Source organism: Protopterus annectens, chromosome 8.part0, assembly GCF_019279795.1.
Source record: "Protopterus annectens isolate FY-2018-M chromosome 8.part0, PAN1.0, whole genome shotgun sequence".
Lineage (NCBI taxonomy): Eukaryota > Metazoa > Chordata > Ceratodontiformes > Protopteridae > Protopterus > Protopterus annectens.
In genome coordinates, this window is record NC_056741.1 from 1380311137 (window position 1) to 1380337576 (window position 26440).

Sequence of the window (26440 nt, forward strand, 5' to 3'; positions counted from 1 at the left end):
CAGACTGCATAACTCCCTGTCCCCCACCCAAACAATCAAACAAGGGGGAGAGAACCTTGTATGCTTTGGACATACACAGAAATCTGAGATGTGATCTAGTAAAAAGTATGGGAATCAGAACATCAGATCAGCCACTTGTCTCTTCTACAAAGGACATCAAAATGGTTTTCCCACTGTACTGGGTTGTGTTACTCTTTTCATAGGAAGCCTATACCAGGCCGGTTAAAGACACATTCCACAGCTTACTCAAACATTTCAATTTTGGAGACTGCACCCGCAGCCAGGACAGTGTTTGCTATAACCATTCTCCTTTCTTAAAAGCTCCATCAGGACCAGCCACCCATTCATCCTTATGCTCCAGCAGTCTTCCTGACAGGTGGGCACTGATGTACTCCTAAAACTAAATATAAAAAAGGAACATCTGTTGTGCACTATACTCTACTCCCTCAAAACACAAACCATTATGTCATAAAAGGGAAGTTAAATGCCACTGTGAAACCCCAGCCTTCTATTCCTTGATGACTGTTTGAGAACCAGGGTGCAGAACTGAAGTCAAGCAGCAGTGTCAGACTAATGACTTATTTCCCTATAGTGGGCATTCCCATAAATGCAAGACTTAATTTTAAAATTACTAAAAAGTTCTGCTCAGTACTTATGTGAAGTGCTTACCAGAAATGAACCAAATAATGCAGTGGAGGACAGGAAGTGCCACACATCATGGTGATCAAAAAAATCCAGTAGGATGCAGTCTCTGTTATGTTCTCGAGATTCTGCTGGTGTTTTCTGAAAGAAAAATCCAAAAGATTTAAAACTTGCTGGTAAAAATGAGTGATCTTTAACATCTTAAAATGTTAATTACATGTTGGCCCCAAATGACTAATGTAGTTAAATATAACCAGCAGAAGAAGACAATGAGTAGTGAATAATGCAGCATACATTTGAGACATTGACTGATCAAAGTTAGTAACATTCATATCAAGGCACTAACATAATAATGTCTACCTTAGCCAACCTGCTGGCACAAAAGCAAGACACTGGTCTGACCATATATAACTTTAGTTCAAGGTCTGGGACATCAGAAGGGTGAATCTATAGAAGTGTGTGAAACAGCCATCCCTCTGAACTGCAGCAAGTGATCTTGTGTCACATATATAACAGCTAGTGTAGGCAACTGCAGTGTTATGTCTGTATCTGGAGAAGGAGTAGGGTTTAAGTTGTGTGCCAGGACCCGCAAACTCCCACAGCATGCTACACTTTACTGCTTATTACAGGAAATCAAAGGCTGCCTGCATGAACAGCAGCCCCTGGCAGCCTAGTCATGTACATTCATCAGGCTCTACACTTTGGTGATCCTCCCTGGCTAGGAAGTTGCCATGCAGGGAATAAACACAACAATTAGAAGGCATAAAAATCTTAACTCTGCTTGGGAATAGATTTCAAAGGTTAACATTTAAGGGGAACTGTTAACAGCCTAAGAAAGAATTTTAAAATTTAGAAACATTGCAAAAATACAGATCGTTCAAATTTAATAAAGAGCATCAGTAAAATAAACTGTATTTTATAAAATGGAAGCCGGCCAAAGGCACATCAGTGGGACTTCTGCTTGTAGTGCTACTGCTCCTGCTCTTGCAAATGCCAGACATCAATGGAGAATTGAGCACTTACTCATGGGACTCTCTCAAGCAGATTATGTTTGGAACCTGATGAAATTCTATAACATACTGACAAAGCCAGGCAATAACAAGCTGCGGAACAAATGCATTTTGGTAGAAAAAGGAAACATCCCTGTGTATCCTGATGCAACATAAAAATAAGGAAGACAATGTTCATCTGTAGTGGAGAACAGATAAGGCTAAACTCAAATATCTCAGTTCTGCTGAATTACAATAACTGACCTCTGCATACACCCATGACTATTACCTGGTGGGGAGGTAGACAAAATACACTGCTGGTTGACCAAGAACTTGGGTACTCAGAATGCAAAACCCAAAAATGCTGGATAAAACAGGACACACAAGTGCACCATGACAAACCAGCACTTTACTGGAGTCCATAGATAACAGAAATAAGGCTGATGTGATTTTATCAGAATGCAGAATGACTAGACAGCATTTAAACATCACAACAGAAACATATAACATTAAAAAGTACAGTTGTGTACACTTACAATAAATGTAGATGTTCGAGTGTATTCACTGTTGCAGTCATTACATTTGGGTTATCTGCTTGCAGTAGCCCTCAGTCGGCCTGATTAACAAAGTCTTGGGTCCTGCGTCGGTTGCTGTCCCTTCTTCCATGACGTCAGGTCATCAGGGGTATAAAACATGCAGCCGACGCCATTACATCAGTTTTTCTTGCCCCAAATGTCAGGTGCCCCCCCAACAGGAAGCAATTAAATCTATAATACAAGGATATACCTCCAACAAAAAAGCAAATACACCAAAAAGGTTTTTGAACATAGCAAGTGAGAACAGAGGTATAGCCAAAAGAAGAAAGGGGGGCTGGAGAGAGGGTAACCAAGACTGCAACAGTGAATACACTCGAACATCTACATTTATGGTAAGTGTACACAATTGTACTATGTTCTTTGTGTTTCACTGCTGCAGTCATTACATTTGGGTAGATTCCCAAAGCTAAGGTTGGGAGGAGGAATTTAAGTAGAATTAGGACCAGCTATAAGGCCCTGCAGAACTGCAGTGGCAAAACCAGCTCTGGATTTAGAGAAAATCGGCAAATGATAATGCTTGGTGAAAGTATGTACAGAACTCCACGTAGCAGCTTCTAAACTGTCCCTTGTAGGCACGCCCCTGAGAAAGGCTGTAGAGGTAGGTGCAGCCCTGATTGAATGGGGTCGGATGCTCTGTGGGATAGGTTTTCCATGGTGCGTACAGCAGAAATGAATGCAGTGACCTATCCATTTTGAAATGGTTTGCTTTGAAATAGCTTTCCCCTCTGTCCCTGCAGCAAATGCCACCAGCAGCTGTTCAGATTTCCTTTGAGGTTTAGTCCTGTCCAAGTAGAATCTAAGTTGTCTGTGCACATCTAAGGAGTGCAGTATCTGTTCCCCTTTATTTTGTGGGTTAGGACAGAAGGTAGGCAAATGAATGGACTGATTAAGAGCGACACTGGATACCACCTTGGGCATGAAGGAGGGATTGGTTCTGAGGGACACCCTATCCGCATGAAAAATGACGAAAGGCTCCACTGCCATAAGGGCCTGTAATTCAGATACCCTTCTTGCAGAAGGGATTGCTAAAAGGAAAGCTGTTTTCCAGGAAAGGAATTTTAAATCTGCAGTAGCAGCTGGCTCGAAAGGAGGAAGAGTGAGTTTCTCCAAGACAAAGTTAAGGTCCCTGGCTGGAGTTGGAGCTCTCCTGGGTGGCCTTAAATTTTTGGCCCCTCTGAGGAACTGCTTGAGCATTGGGTGAGAAAAGAGGGGAGGCTCTGTGCTAAATGAGCCGAAATGGCTGAGGCATGAATTTTGATGAAGGAAAAGGACAAGCGCTTATGAAGCATCTCAGTCAAATATTGTAGAATCTGAGGTAAATTGGGCACTGCTGCACTCATCACTTGAAATTGGTTCCAGGTACAAAATCTTTTCCATTTTGCAGCATAAGACTTTCTAGTACTAGGCCTCCTAGCCTCTAAAAATGATATCCATCACTGATTTACTGAGGGGTGGTAAAGGAGAGATTCGGTAATTAGCCAGGCTGCTAGGTTCAGGGTTTGCAGCTGCGGGTTCAGAATCTGGTTCTCCTGCTGAGGCAGGTGCCATGGGGCCAAGCATGACACACTGTGCAGGAGGGGGTACCAGTGTTGGCGTGGCCAGTCTGATGCAATTAAAATCGTCCTTGTCTAGTCCTGTTTGATCTTTAGTAGTACCCTGGAGAGCAGAGGCAGAGGAGGAAAGGCATAAACTGATAGGTTTTTCCAGCTGAAGGGTAGAGCCTCCACTTTCCAAGCTAGTTTGTGGGGAATCCTTGTGCAAAATTTGTCCAATTGATGGTTCGGGGGGAGGCAAACAGGTCTATATCTGGGCTGCCCCATTTGCTTGTCAACATGTTAAAAATCCTTGGTTCCAGTTTCCACGTGTGTGGGTCCATGAGGTTTCTGCTTAGTCCATCTGCCAGTGTATTTAGTTTTCCTTGTCAGGAATTGAGTATGTAGATTCACTTGGTAGCTCAAAGCTGTGTTCCATAATGCCATGGCTAGTCTGCAGAGGGGGTAAGAGTGTGTACCCCCCTGCTTGTTTATGTACCACATGACCGTGGTGTTGTCCGTCTTTACCATTAATTGTCCTGGAAGAATGTGGTCCTTGAAGGCAGTCAGAGCATTCTGTACAGCTAACATTTCCTTTTGATTCATGTGTAGGTGCATTTGACTTGGGTCCCATTTGCCCTGAATGCACTTCCCTGCCAGGTGAGCCCCCCATGCATAGTCTGATGCATCTGTTAAGATTTGGGCGGCAGGGGGTAGTGTGAATGGTAGTCCCCTGTTTTGGTGGCAGGCCTCTGCCCACCAAAGGAACTCTAGGTGTAGGCAAGGTATGACAGGAATCATTGCTTCTAGATCCTGTGAATGTTGACACCACAAGCTTTTGAGATACCACTGCAGTTTCCTCATATGCAGCCTTGCATATGGAATTAGAAGAATGCAGGAGGCCATGAACCCCAAGGCTTGCAGCCTTGCAGATAACTGGGTTTTTGTGGCCAATTGTTTGAAGTAGGTTGTCAAATGAATCCTTTTCTCTGGCGTGAGGAAAGCCATCTGAGAAGTTGTATTCAAGCTTGCTCCCAGGAATATAATTTGTTGACGGGGTACCAGTTGTGATTTCTTTTCGTTTATGGTGTACCCCAGACAAGTCAATACCCTTTGAACAAAGGCCAGATGACTCAAAAGTATGTCCTGGCTTTCTGCCTGAATTAGACAATTGCCCAGGTATGGGTATATTTGAATATTTCTTTATCTGCAAAATGCAATGACTAGAGCTAGGCACTTTGTGAATACCCTGACGCAGTAGATAAGCCAAAGGGCAGTGCAGAGAACTGATAGGGCTTGTAGCCTGCTTTGAAGCGTAGGTATCTTCTGCAAGACTCTCTTATAGGGATGTGCAGGTATACTTCTTTTAAGTCTAGTGTTGCCAACCATGCATCTTTGCCTAGCATAGGAAGCAGCTGGTGAAGAGTCAGCATCCTGAATTTTGGAATCACCAGAAAGGTATTTAGAGTAGAAAGGTCCAGGAATAGGATGCCATGTACTGCCTTTTCTGGGTACCAGAAAAAGTCTTGAATAGAAACCTTGTCCCTTTTCCTCTTCTGGTACCAATTGAATAGCCCCCATGCTTAAGAGGGAGAGTACTTGATTTTGGGCCTCTGCCCACTGATTTGGGGGTAAATCTGGCCACCCTCTTGGTGTTGGTAAGGTGAGGAAGTGAAATCTGTATCCTTGGGACACTATATTTAAAACCTATTTGTCCTGGGTAATGAGTTCCCAGCTTTTGGCCGGCAGACCAATCTTTCCGCTTAAAGGAGCATTCAGGTGGAAAGTGCTTGGAAATTTTAAAGGCAAGTCATTGAGACAGTTTCCCATAGGGGGAGTCCTACTACTCCCTGATTTGGGTGCAGAAGCCCCCCCACTACTTAGTCTTGTGTCCCCTGGGACTGAAAAGTACAGTTTTGTCCCTACCATAAATGTAGATGTTCGAGTGTTCACACTGCTGCAGTCATTACACTTGGGGTTATCCTGTCATCAGGCAGTCCCGCAGTCGGTCAGAGTTCCAAAGTCTTGGTCCGGCGTCGGTTGCTGTCGCTTCTTCCCTGATGTCAGTGCGCCAGGGGTATATAAGATGCATCCGACGCCATTTTCTTCAGTTTTTCTTGCCCTAGATGTCAGGTGCCCCCAAATAGGTAGGCAATACAAATTGCCGATTAAAAATATACATATAAAATAAAAACAATACCTTCAGATACAAGCAAATACACCACAAAGGTTGTATAGCATAGAAAGGTATAGATAAGTCCAGCTAGTTCAGAGGGGATGGAGGGAGGGTAACCTGGACTGCAGCAGTGTGAACACTCTAACATCTACATTTATGGTAGGTACAAAACTGTACTATGTTCATTGTGTTACACTGCTGCAGTCATTACACTTGGGTAGAATCCCAAAGCTAAGGTTGGGTGGCTGGTCTATAAAGAGTTAGGATTGGCTATGAGGCCCTGCAGAACTGCAGTGGCAAATCCTGCTCTGGATTTAGAGTAAAGAGGCAAGTGGTAATTCTTGGTAAAGATGTACACTGAACTCCAAGCTGCAGCCTCTAAAATTTCCTTGGTAGGTACTCCTCTGAGAAAGGCTGTTGAAGTGGCTGTTGCCCTGGTGGAATGTGGCCTAATGTTATTAAGGACTGATTTTTCCATGCTGTGTGTAGCAGTAACGAATACAGTGTCCTATCCATTTGGATATAGTCTGCTTTGAGATAGCCTTGCCCTGTGACCCTGCAGCATATGCTACAATCAGTTGCTCAGTTTTCCTGAAAGCTTTTGTTTTGTCCAAGCAGAAGCGTAGCTGAATGTGTATGTCCAAAGAGTGCAGAAGTTTCTCCACTTTATTCTGGGGGTTTGGATAAAAAGTTGGCAAATGGATAGTTTGGTTAAGAGCCACACTAGATACCACCTTTGGCATAAAGGTAGGGTTTGTCCTTAAAGAAACCCTGTCCTGATGAAAAATTATAAAAGGTTCCACTGCTATTAATGCCTGTAGCTCTGAGACTCTTCGTGCTGAAGTTACTGCCAGGAGCAGAGCTGTTTTCCATGATAAAAATTTCAGATCGGCTGTATTGGCTGGCTCAAAAGGTGGCAGGGTCAGTTTTTCCAAAACAAAATAGAGGTCCCAAGTTGGTGTTGGTGCTCTCCGGGGTGGCCTTATGTTTTCAGCCCCTCTGAGGTACTGCTTTAGCAAGGGATGAGAGAATAAAGGAGGGTCCGTGTTGTAATGTGCTGAAATGGCAGAGGCGTGGATCTTAATTGATGAGAAGGATAGGCCTTTGTCCAGCATCTCAGTTAAGTATTGTAAAATCTGAGGAATGTTTGGGACAAGAGGGTCAAGGCTTTGAGCCTGGTTCCAGGCGCAGAATCTCTTCCATTTTTCTGAGTAAGCTTTCCTGGTGCTAGGCCTCCTGGCCTCCAAAATGACATCCATAACAGCTTTAGAGAGAGGTGTTGCCTGTTTGACTAATGAATCTGCCATGCAGCCAGGTTTAGGGTTTTGAGCTGACCGTGCAGGATCTGATTGTTTTGTTGAGTCAGAAGGTGTGGAATTTGAGGCAAAATCCATGGTGGGCCTTGAGCCAAGTTTTTTAAGATTGGGTACCAGTGCTGGCGTGGCCAGTCTGGAGCATTCAGGATCATCTGTGTTTTTCTTGTCTGGTTTTTAGGAGTACCTTTGAAAGGAGAGGCAGTGGTGGGAAGGCATAAACTTTTAGGCTTTTCCAGCTGAATGATAGAGCATCCACTTTCCATGCTTGTGTGTGATAAGTCCTTGTGCAGAATTTTTGTAGTTGGCAATTCAGTGGGGAGGCAAAAAGATCTAAGTCTGGGCATCCCCATTTTTGCGTTACCATGCTGAAGATTTGTGGATTCAATTTCCATTCGTGAGGGTCCATGATATTTCTGCTTACATCGTCTGCCAGAGTATTTTTCTTTCCTGGCAGGAATTGTGCTTGCAGATGAACTTGATACGTTAGAGCTGTGTTCCACAAGGTCATGGCTTGCCTGCATAGGGGATAAGAATGAGTGCCCCCTTGCTTGTTTATGTACCACATTACTGTGGTGTTGTCTGTCTTTAATAATAATTGTCCTGGATGCAGAAGGTCTGAAAGCTGTTAGGGCATTTTGAACAGCCAACATCTCTTTTTTATTGATGTGAAGATGCATCTGGTCTGTGGTCCACTTGCCCTGAATGCATTTTCCTGCCATGTGTGCTCCCCAGGCATAATCCGAAGCATCTGTTGTTAGAGTCTGCCTGGCTGTGGGTAGGGTAAAAGGCTGACCCTTGTTTAGGTGACATACCTGTGCCCACCATCGAACTCCTGTTGTAGGCAGGGAATCATTGGTATTACTGCTTCTAAACTGTGCGAGTGTCGAGTCCAAACACTTTTTAGGTACCATTGTAATTTCCTCATATGCAGTCTGGCATATGGTATTAGTAGTATGCAGGATGCCATGAATCCCAGGGCCTGCAGAATTTTTCTTGCAGGGAGATGGGACTTTTTTGCCAGTAATTGAAAATATTGAGTTAATTGAATTTGTTTGTCTGGCGTGAGATAAGCCATCTGGGCCGTTGTATTTAAACTAGCACCCAGGAATATAATCTATTGTGAGGGCACTAGTTTTGACTTCTTTTCGTTTACTGTGTACCCTACAAAACTAGCAACCTTTTTACAAATGCCAGATGCTGTAGAAGAATGTCCTTGGTCTCTGCTTGAATGAGGCAGTCGTCCAGGTATGGATATATTTGAATTCCTTTTTGTCTGCAAAATGCAATTACTGGTGCCAGGCACTTTGTAAAGATCCTGGGCGCAGTAGATAAGCCAAAAGGCAGTGCCGAGAATTGGTAGTGCATTGTACCAGCTTTGAATCTGAGGTATCTTCTGCAATTTTGCCTGATAGAGACATGCAGGTATGCCTCTTTGAGGTCCAGAGTAACAAGCCAAGCCTTCTTGCCCAGCATGGGTAGAAGCTGCTGCAATGTCAACATTTTTTCGGAATATCCAGGTAAGTATTTAGAATTGAAAGGTCTAGTATGGGCCTCTAGGCCTTGTCCTTTCTGGGGACCAGGAAGAGTCTTGAGTAAAATCCTTGTCCTTGCTCCTGTTGTGGTACTTTTTGAATAGCTCTCATGTCCATGAGGGCTGAAATTTGTTTTTGTGCCTCTGCCCATTTATTCTGTGGCAGGTCTGGCATTCCTTTTAGCCTTGGTAAAGTATGAAAGTGGAACCTGTAACCTTGAGACACAATATTCAGAACCCATTTGTCTTGGGTGATTGTTTGCCAGTTTTGAGAAAAAAGTGCTAGTTTTCTCCCTAAGGGGGCTGCCAATAGGGAAATGCTTGGCGTACGAAGGGGGAAGTCATTGGGACTGTTTCCTGTAAGGTTGAGACTTGTCCTCACCTCCTTTTGGGGTTGAGGTGCCCCACTGTCGTTGTCTGTTAGAGCCTTGGGGTTGAGATCTGCCTCTTGGGCATCTGTATCTGCCTCTCTGTGGCCTGTCTGACACTGGAAAGGACCAATTCTTTGTTGGCCAATTTCTGCTAAATCGAGGTGGCTGTACCTGTAAGAAATCCTTGACTGTTTGCATAGATTTAGCTTTATCCTCCATTTTCTTTAACACCTCTTCTGCCTGAACACCAAACAAGGTATCATGCTGTAAAGGAGCATCCAATAATTTTGCCTTAACATGATCAGGTAAACTCTGTTCTTTTAACCAAGCATGTCTTGGAATCACAGAACCTGTAACTGCGGCTCTACAAGAGGCCTCTAAAGAATCAAAACCACATTGCAGAGTATGTTTTCCCACCTGTTCAACTACATGCAATAAATCCTGCATTTCTTTACAGTCAGGAGCTTCTCAGCTTGCAAGCATTTTCTGTTTTAACTGAGCCATTAAATATTGTCGGTACTTAAGCATGTGAAACTGGCAATTTAAAGCCCTTACTGCTAAAGTTGCAGAAGTGTAAACTTTCTTCCCCCATCTATCCAAAGCTCTGGAATCTCTGTCAGAGGGTACTGGAATTTTTGCAATGGAAGCTTAACCCCTTTTGGACCCGGGGAAATAGTTTCTGGATCAGCAGAAGGGCTTTTATAAAGAAACTTGTGAGAGTCAGGGACTCTATAATACCTATCTGGCTTGGCTAGTGCAGGGGGCAAAGAATCAGGAGATAAGCTGGATTCAGAGAACACATCATCCACAATATCAAGCACAGGTGGAATAGCCAGGGGCCTATGCTGAAGCAATAAAAGGAAATCCCTGAGCCTTTTCTTGGATTCTGAATAATCCTGACTTTCCCAGTGGAAATGCTCCCTCATGGTATGTAAAGTTTCCCCAAAAGAATAATCCTCAGGAGGAGAGGCTGAAGGGATAGATTCTTCAGCATCAGAGTCCTCATAGGGTGGTAGAGAGTATCCCTGGTCTGAAGAGGAATCAGAGGAAATGGAAACCTGATCATAGTCTGTATCCTGCCTAGGCCTTTTCGCAGGAGGGGGATGGAACCCCTGATTAGAGTAATGAGGTCTTCGGCCATTTTAAGTATCTGTTTCTTAGGCATGGAGGACTGTCCAGGAGAATGCTGTACTTGCTTCTTTGTCTTTAATGGTACTTTTGTCTTGGCTGTTGCTTTAATGGTAAGTTGCGAAGGTCTGAAAACACCCTCAGAAGCCGATGCCTGCTCAGCGGCTCCAGACCCATCTGAGGGATTAGTTTCTGTAGGCCCAATACCTTGGGTTTCCAGAGGCCTAGTTGTCTCCACATGGGAGTCGGAGGCAGCCTGTGGCTCTGAGGTAGCAGGTGTCAGGGGCTGCGAAAGCGCCTCACTGAGAACCGGCGGCTGGCCTAGAAGAGGTTTCGTCGTCGGTTTTGGACCTAGGATGCCTGTCTTTATCCTTGTCTTTGCGTTTTTTTGGAATTGTGGTCGTCGGTTGATCCGACAGCATATTATAACTGAACCTTCGGCCAAAGTAGTGCAAAGCAAAATCAAAATGTCTTTTTATAGTGCGTTTGTTACATTTAGCACAAAATCGACAACTAGTGACGTCGTGATCAGGGCCTAGGCATGGAATACAGTAACAGTGGAAGTCCTTATGAGGTATTTGCTTCCCACAAGAAAAACAATTATTAACTTTTTCTGACATCGGTCTGAGGCAAGAAAAAAGTTTCCCCCAATGGGGTACTTAGCTTTATTGAAGACTTTGGATCTGAAATTCGACTTCGAAAATCTCAGGAGTCGGCCGACCGGCACTTGCGAACTGCTTCTGCTTCGGGCATCGCGCAGCAAGAAAGACTGAAGAAAATGGCGTCAGATGCATCTTATATACCCCTGGCGCACTGACGTCAGGGAAGAAGCGACAGCAACCGAAGCCGGACCAAGACTTTGGAACTCTGGCCGACTGCGGGACCGCCTGATGACAGGATAACCCCAAGTGTAATGACTGCAGCAGTGTAACACGATGAGCATCCTGGGGTTTCTGCTGTGTCTGGGTTTGGCTTGAGAAGACCTGGAAGGGGCTGGAAAGGACCAATTCTTAGAGGGCCAGTGCCTACTAAATCTAAGAGGCTGAACCTGTAAGAAATCTTTAACAATTTGCATAGATTTAGCTTTATCTTTATCTTAAAAACTTCCTCAGCCTTGTTGTCAAACAGGCGGTCCTGATTTAAGGGAGCATCCAACAATTTAGCTTTAACATGATCAGGCAAAGATTGCTCCTCAAGCCAAGCATGCCTCCTGAGCACAGACCCACTAACAGCAGCCCTGTAAGAGGCCTCTAATGAATCAAATCCACATTGCAAAGTATGTTTTCCAACCTGTTCAGCAGAATGCATTAAATCTTGTAATTCTTTATTTTCCGTACAGTCATGAATCAACATCATTTTCTGTTTAAGCAATTCAATAACATGTTGCTGATACTTTAACATATGAAAAGTACAGTTTTGTACCTACCATAAATGTAGATGTCTGATAGGAATGCATCTGCAGTCCTTACAAATGGGTAGTCCTGTCATCAGGCAGCCCTTCGGTCGGCCGGATTCCAAAGTCTGGGTCTGGCTTCGGCTGGTGTTGCACTTCACCCGACGTCACAGCTGCAGTTCTTCGGGTATAAAGGCATCAGCCAACGCCATTTTCCTCAGTGTTTCTTGCCCCAGATGCCAGGTGCCCTCTTTGATGGCTAAATTTGGATAAATGCCAATGTTTCCAAATAGCAGAGAGCAAACACATAAAATAAGCATGTATGTACATATATACAAACAAATACACCATAATAGATCCCCCCCAAGCTAGCTGAAGGATGGCAAATACCCTAGGAGTACCACAGAGGGGAAGGTGGGTGGGTAATCCTGACTGCAGATGCATTCCTATCGGACATCTACATTTATGGTAGGTACAAAACTGTACTATGTCCTTCAAGGATGCATCTGCAGTCCTTACAAATGGGTAGAATACCATAGCTAAACTAGGGGAGGAGGAAAAAGTAGAGATTATGGTGTAGTTAGGATCCCTTGCAAAACAGCAGTGGCAAACCCTGCTCGGGATCTAGAGTATAAAGGTAAATTGTAATGCTTGGCAAATGTATGCACGGAGGTCCAAGTAGCAGCCTCTATAATGTCCTTGGTAGCCACTCCTCGTAAGAAAGCTGTGGTAGTGGCTGTAGCCCTTGTGGAGTGAGGCCTGATGTTCTCTGGCGTTTTCTTTCCATGGTAGGAGTAACAAAATCTAATGCAATTTCCTATCCACTTGGAGATTGTCTGTTTTGAAATAGGTTTTCCTTCCTTTCCTGTTGCATATGCTACCAGAAGCTGGTCAGTTTTTCTATTGGACTTGGTCCTGTCCAGGTAGTAGCGTAATTGTCTATGTACATCCAAGGTATGCAACAGTCTTTCTCCCTGTTCTGTGGGTTGGGAAGAATGTAGGTAGGTGGATAGCCTGATTTAAAGACACTCTGGATACCACCTTAGGCATAAATGTGGGATTTGTTCTCATGGACACTCTATCTTGATGGAAGATCAGGAAGGGTTGCACTGCCATTAATGCCTGTAGTTCAGAGACCCTTCTTGCTGAGGTGATTGCCAGAAGGAAAGCAGTCTTCCAGGATAAGTATTGTAATTCTGCTGTTGCTGCTGGTTCGAAAGGGGGAAGTGTCAATTTTTCTAACACAAAGTTCAAGTCCCATGCTGGTAATGGTGGTTTCCTGGGAGGTTTCACATTTTTAATTCCCCTCAGAAACTGTCTGAGCAGAGGATGAGAGAAGACAGGAGGATCCAAGCTGTATTCTGCTGAAATAGCTGATGCATGTATCTTGATGGAAGAATAAGACAGAACTGTATGGAAGAGCTCTGCCAAGTACTCCAGGATGTTGGCTATGTTTACTAGCGCCACATCTTCTCCTTTTGCAGTACTCCAAATGAGATATCTTTTCCATTTTGCTGCGTAATTCTTTCTTGTTGAAGGTCTACGAGCCTCAAGGATTATATTTTTAACCCTTTGGGATAAATCTGGGTTAATTGCCCTTATGTAATGTTCCAGGCAGTTATCTGCAGAGTTTTCAGGTTTGGATGCAGGATGTTGTAGTTGTTCTGTGTTAACAGCAATGGGGTCAGGGGCAGTGTCCATATTTGTTCCCGAGACATGCTCCTCAGCAATGGGTACCAATGTTGTCTTGGCCAGTCTGGAGCTATCAGAATGATCCTTGGACGTTCCTCTTTGATCTTCAAAAGCACCTTGTGCATCAAAGGAAGTGGTGGGAATGCATAAGTGATTGAGTGGGGATGCAAATAAGTCTATCTGTGGTAATCCCCATTCTCTTGTGATGGCTTTGAAGATGTCCGGATGCAGCATCCATTCGTGGGCATCTGTGGTAGTTCTGCTTAAAATGTCTGCCAGAATGTTTTCTTTTCCCGGTACAAAAATTGCTTGTAACTGAATGTTGTAGCTCAGAGCCACATCCCATAGGTCCAGTGCCAGCCGGCATAGAGGGTATGAATGTGTGCCTCTCTGTTTGTTGATGTACCACATAACTGTGGTGTTGTCTGTCCTCATCATTAACTGACCTTCTTGGAGAAATGGTCTGAATGACTGGATTGCCAATTTTACTGCCAGCATTTCCTTTAGATTTATGTGCAGGTGCAGCTGGTCTTGAGTCCATAAGCCTTGTATGCACTTGTCCAACATGTGTGCCCCCCAACCGAGGTCTGAGGCATCTGTCGTGATGGTTTGGCTTGGTTGACTTTTGCAGAAGGGCAATCCTTTGTTTGATTGACAGGCCTGAGCCCACCATAGGAACTCTTGTTTCAGGCATGGGATTATTGGAATTTTGGCTTCTAGGCTGTGCTCGTGTTGAGACCACAAATTCTTTAGGTACCACTGTAGTTTTCTCATATGTAGTCTGGCATGAGGTACCAGAATTATGCAGGATGCCATGAAGCCTAGGGCTTGCAGTACTTTTCTTGCAGTTAGATGGTTCTGCTTTGTTAATGCCAAGAAGTAGAGAGGTAGTTGCTCTTGCTTTTCTGCAGTTAGGAATGCCATTTGTTCTGATGTGTCCAGCTCTGCACCCAGAAAAGTTATTCTTTGGGATGGAGTCAGCCTTGACTTTTTTATATTGACTGTATATCCCAGGGCTTGTAGTAGGTAAATTACTCTTTGTAAGTCTTCTGTAATTTTGTTTTGGTTGTCCGCTTGAATCAGGCAGTCGTCCAGGTAGGGATAAATCTGGATCCCCTGAAGTCTGCAATGAGCAATTACTGATGCCAGGCATTTCGTGAATACTCTGGGCGCAGTAGATAAGCCAAAGGGCAATGCTGAGAATTGATAATGCTCTGATCCTGCAAGAAATCTGAGGTATCTTCTGCAAATTGGTCGTATAGGGACGTGCAGGTATGCCTCCTTGAGATCTAGAGTTACCAGCCAAGACTCCTTGCCCAGCATGGGAAGAAGCTGCTGTAGGGTCAGCATTTTGAATTTTGGAACAATGAGGAATGTGTTTAAAGCGGACAGGTCGAGAATAGGCCTCCATTTGTTCTCTTTTCTTGGTACCAGGAAGAGTCTGGAGTAAAATCCCTTTCCTTGCTCCATAGATGGTACCTTTTCCACAGCTCTCATTTTTAGTAATTGAGGTATTTGCTTTAGAGCTTCTGCCCTTTGAGTAGGTGGTAGGTTTGGCATTCCTCTCTTTCCTGGTAGAGTATGGAAATGGAACCTGTAACCTTGATCTATAGTTTGCAAAATCCATCTTTCCCTTGTGATGCAATGCCAGTTCTTTGAAAATAAGGTTAGCTTTCCGCCTAAGGGTGCTTCCAGTTGTTCCCTGGTAGGCGGTGCCACATCCAAGTCACTGTGATTGTGTTGTTGCAGTGGTGGTGGCTGCGTCCGTGCCTCGCTGGTTGTTACCCTGCCACTGGCGTCCCCTGTAGGCACCTCTAGATTGGTTTCTGCCTCTTGAACGTCTATTCCTGCCTCTCTGTGTCTTAGGGGAGTCTGGAAAGGACCAATTTTTGGAGGGCCAGTTCCTACTAAACCTTGGAGGTTGAACCTGTAAGAAATCTTTCACTGTTTGTACAGATTTCGCCTTCTCTTCCATCTTCTTTAGTACCTGCTGTGCAGGGGAACCAAATAAATTGACCTTGTCCATGGGTGCATCTAAAAGCTTAGATTTGACATGGTCTGGTAATGCCTGTTCTTTCAACCATGCAGGTCTCCGGATAACTGTGCCAGTCATGGCTGATCTAAAGGAAGCCTCCAGTGCATCATAGCCACATTTGAAAGAATGGTTACTGACCTGCTGTATGTTATGTACCATTTCCTGAACATATTTTTTATCTAAAGATTCTTCAGAGGACAGCTTTTTAGTTAACTGGTCAAGCATAAACTCTTGATATTGAATCATATGGAATTGGCAGTTCAAAGCTCTAGCTGACAAAGTAGCAGAAGTGTATACTTTTTTGCCCCATCTCTCTAAGGATCTGGATTCCCTTTCAGAGGGGAGGGGGGTTTTAGCAGATGTAGTAGCTACAGCTTTAGGATCCTGGGAGATAGTTTCTGGATCTGCGAAAGGAGCCTTGTATAAATGGTGATGTGTGTCCGGGACCCTGTAGAACCTATCAGGCTTAGCAGGGGCCGGAGGAAAGAATCAGGAGCAGTGCAAACATCATTAAATGCATCATCTACAACAGATAGAACTGGAGGTATAGCTAAAGGCCTATGTTGTGGCAAATGCAGAAAAGTTCTAAGTCTTTTTCTGGAGTCTGAGAAATCTTGGCCCTGCCCCTGAAATTGTTCCCTCATAGCTTGCAAGGTTTCCCCAAAGGAAAATTCCTCAGGTGGAGAGGCTGAAGGAATGGACTCTTCAGCATCAGAGTCTTCGAAAGGGGAATAAGGAGCCTCAGGAGGGTCTGTATGTTCTGAGTCATCAGAGGAGTCATCTGTGGATACTGGTTCAGGGGGCTCTGCTCTAGGCCTTTTCTCTGGAGGTGGATGAGAGGCCCTGTCTGGATGAGGCTGGGAGCCACGAATTAAAGAAATGAGATCCTCAGCCAAAGAAAGCATATGAGAACTAGTGCTGGGCCTGTGAGAGGGGGGTTTAACAGGCACCATTTTTGAAGCTTTAGCTGCTTTAGCCCTGGCAAAGGCCTTAATAGACATGGCTGCAGGAGGCCTAGCAGCTCCACGTGCAGGGGTTGAAATATCCAAGGGGATAGTGTCTGATAATTCCTGAGAAACCGCAACAGAAGGTTGGATTTCAGAAGCCGATTCCACCAGGCTAGAAGAGGCCTCGGTAGAAGGCATGATTTCGGCCGGGGGAAGAACCGCTTGCTCGGTTTCAGCCGAAACCGAGACACTCGTGGTTGGCTTAACCGCGGTTTCGGCCAAAACCGCGGACCGCGAGTGTCGGTCCTTTTCCCTGCGTTTTTTGGTAATTTGTGAAGTCGGAGGGGCCGACGGCATGATATAAGCAAAATCAGAGCCGAAAAACTGTTCTGCAAATTCTGACCGACGTCTAAGCGTCCGTCGGTTAAAAGAAGCACAGGCTAGACAAGCTGCTACGTCGTGGTCTGGACCTAAACAAGGTAAGCAGTAAGAGTGGAAATCTTTATGAGGTATTTGTTTCCCACAAGTTAAACAGTTATTCACTTTTTCTGACATCGGCTGAGGCAAGAAAGAGTCCCCAACGGGGTACTTAGCTTTTTAGAAGTCTTCGAAGTAGTATTCGGTATGAAATCTCTGGTTCTGACCAACTGGCACTTGCGAACAGCTTCTGCTTCGGGCGCCACGCGGCAAGAAAGACAGAGGAAAATGGCGTCGGCTGATGCCTTTATACCCGAAGAACTGCAGCTGTGACGTCGGGTGAAGTGCGACACCAGCCGAAGCCAGACCCAGACTTTGGAATCCGGCCGACCGAAGGGCTGCCTAACGACAGGACTACCCATTTGTAAGGACTGCAGATGCATCCTTGAAGGACATCTGGCAGTTTAAAGCCCTAATGGCCAAGATTGCACAAGTGTAAACCTTCTTACCCCATCTATCCAGTGCCCTGGAGTCTCTATTAGAAGGGGTAGGATTTTTAGCAGTAGAAGCGTTAATGCCCTTGGGTCCCTGTGAAACAGTCTCTGGATCCAGAATAGGATTTTTATAAAGGAACTTGTGTGAATCAGGAACCCTGTAATATCTGTCAGGTTTTCTGGGAGCAGGAGGCAAAGAATCAGGGGCTAAATTAGATTCGAAAAGGCATCATCAACAATGTTTAGTACAGGAGGAATAGCTAAAGGCCTATGCTGAGGCAGAAGTAAGAAATCCCTAAGTCTCTTTTTTGAATCAGAGAAATCCTGACTTTCCCACTGGAAATGCTCCCTTACAGTATGTAAGGTTTCACCAAAAGAAAAATCCTCTGGAGGGGAACCAGAGGGAATAGAGTCCTCTGCTTCAGAATTCTCATAAGTAGATAAGGGCAAATCCAGATAATCAGAAGAATCAGAAAAATCAGAATCCTGGTCAGAAGAATCATAAACAACTTCAGTCCTAGTTCTCTTAGAAGGGGGGGGGGGGGTTGGCTTCCCCTGATTACAGTTATAAGATCTTCAGCCATTCTTATCATTTGTCTTTTAGGCATAGAGGCCTGAGCATGCAGCCTGGGTGTCATTTTTTTAGGCATGGTTCGACATTTAGGCCTAAAAGGAGGAGGAGGCGTCGGTTTAATATGCAAGTCCGTAGGCCTGAATACACCCTCAGAAGCCGGTGCCTGCACAGCGGATCCGGACCCATCCAAGGTAGAGACATCCACAGGTACCATAGTTGAAGCATCTCACGGCATACCGGAGTCCGAATGGGTCTCAGTAGAGGCCTCCAAATCAGAGGTAGCGGGTATCAGGGGCTGTGAAAGAGCCTCACTGAGTACCGGCGAACTGGCTACTGGCTTAGGAGAAGCTCATTGTTATGTCTGAACAGTTGGCAGTTAGATGCACCTACAAAAAGTGTGTTTGCTATGTGCATCTTTGTCTGCTTTAATACGATTCTATCAGGTAATACTGCCCTTGTTTAAGCTTCTATTTAGTTATAAATTAGTTATAGGTGTGCACATGTCTACTTTAATATGATTTAATCAGGCAGCGCTGCCTTTAATTCTCTATTTAGTCACAGACATGAAAAATGTTGCTGTAGTATTATTGTGATTAATCCAATTCAAGAGTACTTTCCTCAAATGCAAAGTTTACTGCATCTACCCATTCATCAGCTACCATGGCTTTCCTCATATGCTGCTAAAAAGGTCTTCTTTGCCTATAAAGTAAAACTCAGAAATATCTTACTATACAAGCTGTTCTTCATGAGTGGAAAGTATACACCAGAATGCCGAGATCACCACGCTTAAATGCTGCTTTTCCTCCAGACCACCCTAACTCACAGACAGTTCTTGGGGGATGAACATCATCATGATACCATGTTTTGTGTATGGAAAAACTTGGGCAGTGAAGGCAGGGCAGTTGAGGAAGTTAGAAGTGACGGAGATGAATGGACTGAGATATGTGATAGGATGCATACTGTGGGACAGAGGAAGAAAAAGAAAGTACAATTGTGTAAAATCTTACTGTAACAGTAGATGCCCTTTTCACTGCTACAGTATTCATAACAGAAGGGCTCTCCTGCCAAGGATAGCTCATTGTCCAGTCAGTATACCAAAGTTTTAGTATTTACTGGAGCCATAAGTAATACGTACGCTCTCTGCTCAATGCGTAGGGCATAAAGGTGACATACGGATGCACACAATCAGAATAGAAAAAGCCCCAGGAAGAACAGAATGTTCTTAGGGATAAGGAAGGACATGTGCATCCAGAAGGAGAAAAGGAAGAGGAGTCCCTCGGCCAGGAGAGCAAGCAAGAACAGGCTAGAGCAGAGAGGGCAGGAGGGAGGGAGTAAATGCTGCAACAGAGAAGAAAAGGATTATGGTAAGATTTTATACAAATGTACTATGTCCTTCCAAATCACTGTTACATTACATTTCCCATGAAAAGAATTCCAAAAAGTAATGGACTTTGAAATTCAGGAGGAGATGGTTTGCTTAGAAACAGGCAAATCCAATGACCTGGGATGAAAGGAAACAAAAAGCTGCTCAGATCTGAATATCCTTAGTCTTACTCCCTTTTTTAACTTCACCAAGTCTTTTGGGTTTCTAATACCATGGCAGGAATGGACTGCATTCTTAAGTCGAAGTGCGATTAAAGTTCATGAAATTAGTATTGTTTCAATCTTTGATGTTAGCCACAAGTGCTCTTCTCAGTACCCGCAGTGTGCCCAGTAATGACTCCTCCTGCAATTCGTATGGAGTTACAACTGTCAGTAACAAACCTAAATACAATTGTAGATGTTTTTTTAGAAGACCTGTTGCATCTGAGCTGTCTGTGCAAATCCAAGGTTTGAAGAACCTTCTCACTGGCAGACTGCAGAGAAGCAAAAAAGGAAGGGAAATGAACAGACTGATTAAGAGACAACTGATTGACCACCTTGGCCATAAAAGAAGGATTAGTATGACGAGACACCCTGTCAATGTGAAAAATCAAAAGAGGAGGAACAGCCACGACAGTCTGAAGCTCTAATGCTCTCTTAGCATAAGTCAGAGCCAAAAGAAAAGCAATGCTGTAAGGAACTAGAAGCAGCAGGCTTAAAGGTAGACTGTCAATTTTCCAAAAACAAAATTAAGTTAACAGGAAGGAAGAATAGGCATCTTGAGAAGGCTGACATGAAGGATGCCTTTAGGAAACTGTTTGAACTCAAACCTATAGGCCAGGGAAGGAACCAAATACAGATAAGCAAAAATGCCTGATAGGTGAGTTTTAACTGTAGAATATGCTAACCCAGCATGGAGCAGATCACACAAATAAAATACAACCATAGGAACTAGAACGGATAAAGGATTCTGGTTTCAAGAGAGACGCCATAAAGAAAATCTTTTCCATTTGGACAAGTATGATTTTCTGGTACTGGGCTTCCTGACCTCCTGCAGGACCTGAAGCATGTCCTCAGAAAACAGGTACCTACAAGGGATCAAAACCCTATCACCCACAGTGTCAGCTGAAGAGTGGACAAGTGAGGATGGATAAGAGATCCCTTGTCTTGTGTGAGTAGATCCAGCCGGTGAGCTAATTTGTGGTGAATGCCCCTGGCCCAAATGAAAAAGAAAGGGGGAACCACTGTTGTCTCATCCAAAAGGGAGTCACTAGCAAGATTTTGGGAGAGTTCTGCTTGATATTTTGCGAGACTCTTGGAAGCAGAGGAAGGGGACGAAAGGCGTACAGAAACATCCCCTTCCAAGTAAAAGGCAGGGTATCCACTTTCCAAGCCAGAGGACTTAGTACTATGGAACACAATAGAGGAAGCTGTCTATTCAGAGAGGAGGCAAAAAGATCTACCTGAGGAACACTCCATTTGGACAATGAAACACATCTCTGTGAACCATCCATTCATGAGCTTGTGTACCTAAAATGCTCAAGGAGTCTGCCACCAGACTGCATTCTGAGGGAATGTAAACTGCCTGAAATGTCACTTGAGACTGGACAGCTAGAGCCCAGACCTCAAGAGCTAGTCTGCAAAGAAGATAAGACATTCTACATTACGGTGGTGCTGCCTGTGAAAATTTTGAGGGGCCCTGGGATGAAAAAGGGAATGAAAACCTTGAAGAACTAGAGGCAGAGCTCTCATCTCCTTTAATCTAATGAGGAAGCCAGAGACTTTGAACTTTGAAAGAACTGAAGACATTCCCCCATCCTCTGTCTGAAGAATCTGTAAAGAGCTTGAATTGGGGTTGGAGCTTGAAAAAGAAGCCCTGGATTGAGATAAAGCTGATGAATCCACCACTGAAGCTTAAGCTTGAGACAAAGAAGGAAGGGAATTAGAAAGTCCAGGGGGTGGCAATGTTGAAGCAACACTGACTTGAGGTACCACTGTAGTTCTCATATGGAGCTTAGCCAAAGGAAGTATGGGAATGGTGGAAGCCATGAACCCTAAGACCCTGAGGAACTCCCTGGCAGTGACTTACATCAGAGGAAGGAGAGACTGGCAAAGGGCAATAACAGAAAGATACTTTGGGGCAGGTGGAGATGCCAAAATGAGAATGGTCTGGATCCTGCAACCAAGGAAAATATGATCCTGGGAAGGAATCAGAACTGATTTTTGAAAGTTTATGGTAAACTCCAGACTCTGCAACAGGGAAACAGTAAATTGAAGATCCTGGAGCAGACCCTTAGGGGAGGAAGCTTGAATGAGCAGATTGTCCAGATAAGGAAAGATCTGAACTCCGCTTATCCTGCAAAAAGCAATGACAGGAGCAAGGCATTTGGTGAATACTATTGGGGCAGTAGAGAGGCCAAAGGGCAAAGCAGAAAAATGAAAATGCAAGGAAGAACCACAGAAATGTAAAAAAAAAAAAAAAAAAAAAAAAAAAAAAACCTCCCTGAAAAGGGTATGGATGGCGATATGAAGGTAGGCATCCTTGAGGTCCAGAGTGAACAAAAAGGCCCAGGGAAGAAGAAGAACAGGAAATAAGGTTAGACAACATCTGAAAATAAGAGAAAGGTGTTGAGGTGGGAAAGATCCAAAATGGGTCTCCAGGGGCCCTCCATCCTGGAAACCAGAAACACCTGGGTCAGGGGTACAGACTGAATGGTGCCCTGAGTCAAAACAGAATGAGGTACCTCTGGGGAAAAGAGAAGTTGTTCCTGAGGTGGTTAACGGATGCTCAAAAATGGAGGAAGGGATTTCCAAACCATGAAATACCCCTGGCTGATAACCAGTTTGGAAGGGACAGAGAAAGATGAAAGGATAAAGGGACCTGGCTGAGGAAAGGGGAAGCAAACTGTTACACAGAACCCGGCTTGTCCTGAAAGGAAGGTTTCTGTAAAATAGGAGTTTGAGTAGACTTGGCAGGAGTCAAACGTCTAGCACCCTTTTTACTTTTAGGTGGAAGGCACAATTTCCTGTGAATAAAGGCATATTTAGTAGGGCAATCCTTCTGGAACTTAGGAATAGGAGAAAGAAAAATATGTTTTAACTCCTGTAAGGCCTTGCCTTTATCCTGAAGAGACTTGAAAAGTTCAGCAGCAGCACAGGCAAAAAGATTTTTGTCATCTATAAGAGCATTCGACAATTTGGCCTTAATGTCTTCATGGAGAGCCTGAAGACAAAGTCAGGAGTATCACTTCATAACAGAACCAAATGCAGCAGCTCTGGGAGAAGCATCAACTGCATCACAACTGCACTTAATAGAATGTGGGCAACTTGAGAGGTGGAACCTAGCTGAGAAAAGGCAGAGGCATTCCCCTCAGAGTCAGGAAGATCAGAAATTATCTGACACACCTGAGAAAGAGAAGCCAAAACATATCTGACACACCTGAGAAAGAGGAGCCAAAACATATCAAGTCACAGGAGTCTGGCAGTTGATGGCCTGAAAGGATAAGGTGGCAACAGTATAAGCCTGCTTGCCAAACCTCTCCGTGGTCCTACTATCATTATCAGAAAGAAGGAACTTAGTAGAGGGCAAGAGTTTGACGGGCTTTTCTGAAGAGATAGATACTACAGAAGGACATTTATACAAAAAATTACAGTCATCCGGCACCTGATGACACCCCAACCCCAAAATCATGTAGAAAATGGAAAAAAAGGGCTTATGTTGATAATTACCATGATCATGACGGTAAATGATGACTAAGTACTCTTTCATTTCACCTGAAATATCTTGAGACAATGACATTTACCTTTAACCTGGAAAAAAGGTATGTTGGAATAGTGCCTTCCATGTTGGCAACACAATGTGAATATTTACGCTTGTCTTTTATTTTTAGAAAGGTGTTTGGTTATTATGGGGGGGGGGGTGAGAGGGGATGCAGTCTGCTACTGGACATCTTTGTACCAACTGCCAGGAAGAAAACATTGCTTTTAAACCACAACATCCATCCTTACTTGGTGTAGCTACATAGAAGCAGAAGCACAATTGGTTTGGTTTCTGCAATTCATTTGAAGCACAATATTATTCAATAACACATTTGTTTAACAACAAAAGGAAACAATAAACTTAACTAGTATGATCCTTACGTGCATGCAACATTCTGTCTCTCCCAGTCTGCTACATACCCCCTACCCCTCACAATTCTACTTCACCTCCATCTGTTTCCTTCCACCTATCTCTCAACCTTTCTTCACCTATACCATGCCATCCTGAATGCCTCAGTGTATTCCATCCCTACAGTTCCCTCTAACAGTCCACTCCACTAGTGCATAACTCACTAAGTGAAGGAGTAGCTAGTTCCTAGAATCTTTGGCCTGTGACCAATCCTTCTCACTCTACCCTTCCTGTTTAGGATGGCTGCCTTCAAATCTCTTTGGCAAGATCATGGGCACCCATATTCATTTTTATGCATTTATTAAACAGGTAAACCAGTTGAACACAAGTGTTCATTTTCAAGGGTGACCTGACTTCACCATCTGGTTAAGTAATGTAATCAGAGCCATACATTAGGCAAATAATGAAGGTGGAAAGAATCAAACCCTCTGCCCCTAGCTACAGGAAGCATCGCACGAACAACTCAGACCCTTAATACTCTGTCCTAACTGCCAGATATATCATGACCCAATCATTTTTAATCCCTACTGAGAACAGTTCCAGCTCAAGTGTATGATCATATCCTCTCTTCTCAATTCCAGAAACATCTTAATGGATTTCATCTCGACTCATTCCAAAAGCTTGATACCAACTCCTTGAATAGCCTACCAGAACTGCACAAAATGCTCAAGGCGTGATTTGACCAGGGCTAAGAATAGTGGTAGAAATGAGAAGTTATGTACCTACCATAACGTTCCATGTTAGTTGTCTTCTCTCGCCTTATTTCTTGCTGGATGGGTTCAGAGCCGAACCTCGGCTCCGACTCGGCCACTTACTAAAGCTCGAGAGATAATTTTACCGGCTCGAGGCAACCCTATATCCCATGATGCTAGGCGATAACTACCCAGATTTCATTTGGTAGCTGAAACAACATTAGGCAATATAGTCCTCCAACTGGAAAGGAGGAGGAAAAGGATAACCCCGAAAGCATCGCTATCTAAGCTGTAGTTACCCTAGGACAAGCTATTTGGCGGAAAGTGCAAGATGAGGACCCTTCAAAGAAGGGGAAATCTTCTCGATCTGTCCAGGCTAGGGGGATGGTGGGCGAAACGCAAGAAAGAAGGCGAGAGAAGACAACTAACATGGAACGTTATGGTAGGTACATAACTTCTCAATGTTAAGTTGTCAATCTCACCTTAATTCTTGCTGGATGGGACCACGTCCCTAGCACCTTCATCCTGGGTGGCTCATTGGAACAGACTCTTGAGAACGGTGGAACCAAAATTTGCCCTGTTTCTGGAGGCCATGTCCAATTTGTAATGCGAAACAAAAGTATGAGGAGAAGCCCATGTGGCTGCTGCACAAATAGTGTCTATTGGTAGTCTAGGTTGAAAGGCTGTTGATGTGGCTAGCTCCCTGGTTGAATGGGCTCTTGGCCTAGAAGGCAATTCTTTACCTCTGAGTTGGTAAGTATACGTGATCAGAGAAGAGAGCCACCTAGATAGGGTTACCTTGGATACTGGAAGGCCTTTCCTATTTTCTGCATAAGATAAAAAGAGTTGATCAGATTTCCTGATTTGTTTAGTTCTGTCCAAATAATATCGGAGCTGACGATGAACGTCCAGACAATGCAGTTTTTGCTCTGCCCTGTTCGAATAATTAGGGAAGAAAACTGGGAGGTAAACTGATTGATTTAAATTTGTCTGCGAAGCCACCTTGGCTATGAAAGAGGGATTCATTCTTAGAGAAACTCTGTCTTTGTGGAAGACTAAGTAAGGAGGACGAATGCAGAGGGCATGAAGTTCAGATACTCTCCTAGCAGATGCAACAGCGACCAGGAAGAGTGTTTTCCAGGAAAGTAATTTCAATGAACACGAAGCCGCAGGTTCAAAGGGAGGTAGAATCAAGGATGTTAAAACTAAGTTTAGATCCCACTGTGGTGGAGGATCTTTGATCGGGGGTCTTAGTAAAAAGACACCTCTAAGGAATGCTTTGCAAAGCTTATGGGACATGATGCTGCAGTCCGACAGGCCTATGTGAAAATTTGAAATGGCTGCCAACTGAACTTTTACTGTGGAGGATGAAGATCCTGAATGAAAAATTTCAGCTAGGAAATCCAAGACTGTGTGAATTGGAGCAGTGAACGGCTCTATATTTCTAGCCTTTGCCCAGAAGGAAAAACATTGCCATTTACTAGTGTAGATCCTTCTGGTGGAAGACTTAAGGGAAGCTACTATGATATCCCGGACGGGATTTGAAATCATAGGAAGCCTGGCTAGGGACGGAAGTGGAGCAACCAAGCAGTGAGGTTGAGAGAATGGAGGGATTGGTGCAGCTGCCCCGACTGATGGGCCAAAAGATCTGGCACTGGATCCAGATGCCAAGGCTGCTCCAAGAGATAACGATGCAGGAACGGAAACCATATCTGTCGAGGCCAATAAGGGGCAATGAGAATTATCTTGGCTCTCAAGGCGGTTGCTTTCTGAATTACCTGTGATATTAACGGAAGGGGTGGAAAGGTGTAAAGAAGTCCCCGAGGCCAACCGTGGACTAGAGCGTCTCTGGGGGGATGGCCTGGAAGGGGGAAGAGGGTGAAGAAGTCGGGGCATTTGCTGTTTTGAGGTGTAGCAAAAAGATCGCAGCAAGGAAGGCCCCACTTCTGAAAAATCTCTTCCGTCACAGATTGATTGAGAGACCACTCGTGTGGCATGAGAATAGCTCTGCTCAACCTGTCCACTATGATGTTGGACTTCCCGGGGATATGCGTTGCTATCTGAAACCGCTGAGAAGAGATCGCCCATTGCCAAAGTCTGAGTGCTTTTTGACAAAGGGGATAGGACTTGGTTCCGCCCTGCTTGTTGATAAACCACACTACGGACATATTGTCCGTTCGGATTGCAATAGTTCCCAGGGGAAGAGAGTCGTGGAGGGCTTGCAACATCAAAAGCACTGCTCTCATCTCCAGGACATTTATGTGCAGGTGGCATTCGAAAGGTTGCCATGTGCCATGGACTGTCCTGTCCTGAAAATGCCCCCCCCCCCCCGATCAGGGAAGCGTCCGATGTGACCGTGGCAACCGGGGAGGGAGGAATAAAGGG

The 26440-nt window shown here is 44.4% G+C and overlaps 1 protein-coding gene across 1 annotated transcript in view; it reads right to left on the minus strand.

The window, feature by feature from the left end:
- SIDT2 (SID1 transmembrane family member 2) overlaps positions 1-26440 on the minus strand; it is a 1446738-nt gene that overhangs the window by 44083 nt on the left and 1376215 nt on the right. Inside the window, exon 33 of the mRNA XM_044080965.1 lies at positions 670-783. Within this exon, the coding sequence (XP_043936900.1) occupies positions 670-783 (114 nt within the window). The remainder of the gene's footprint in view (positions 1-669; positions 784-26440) is intronic.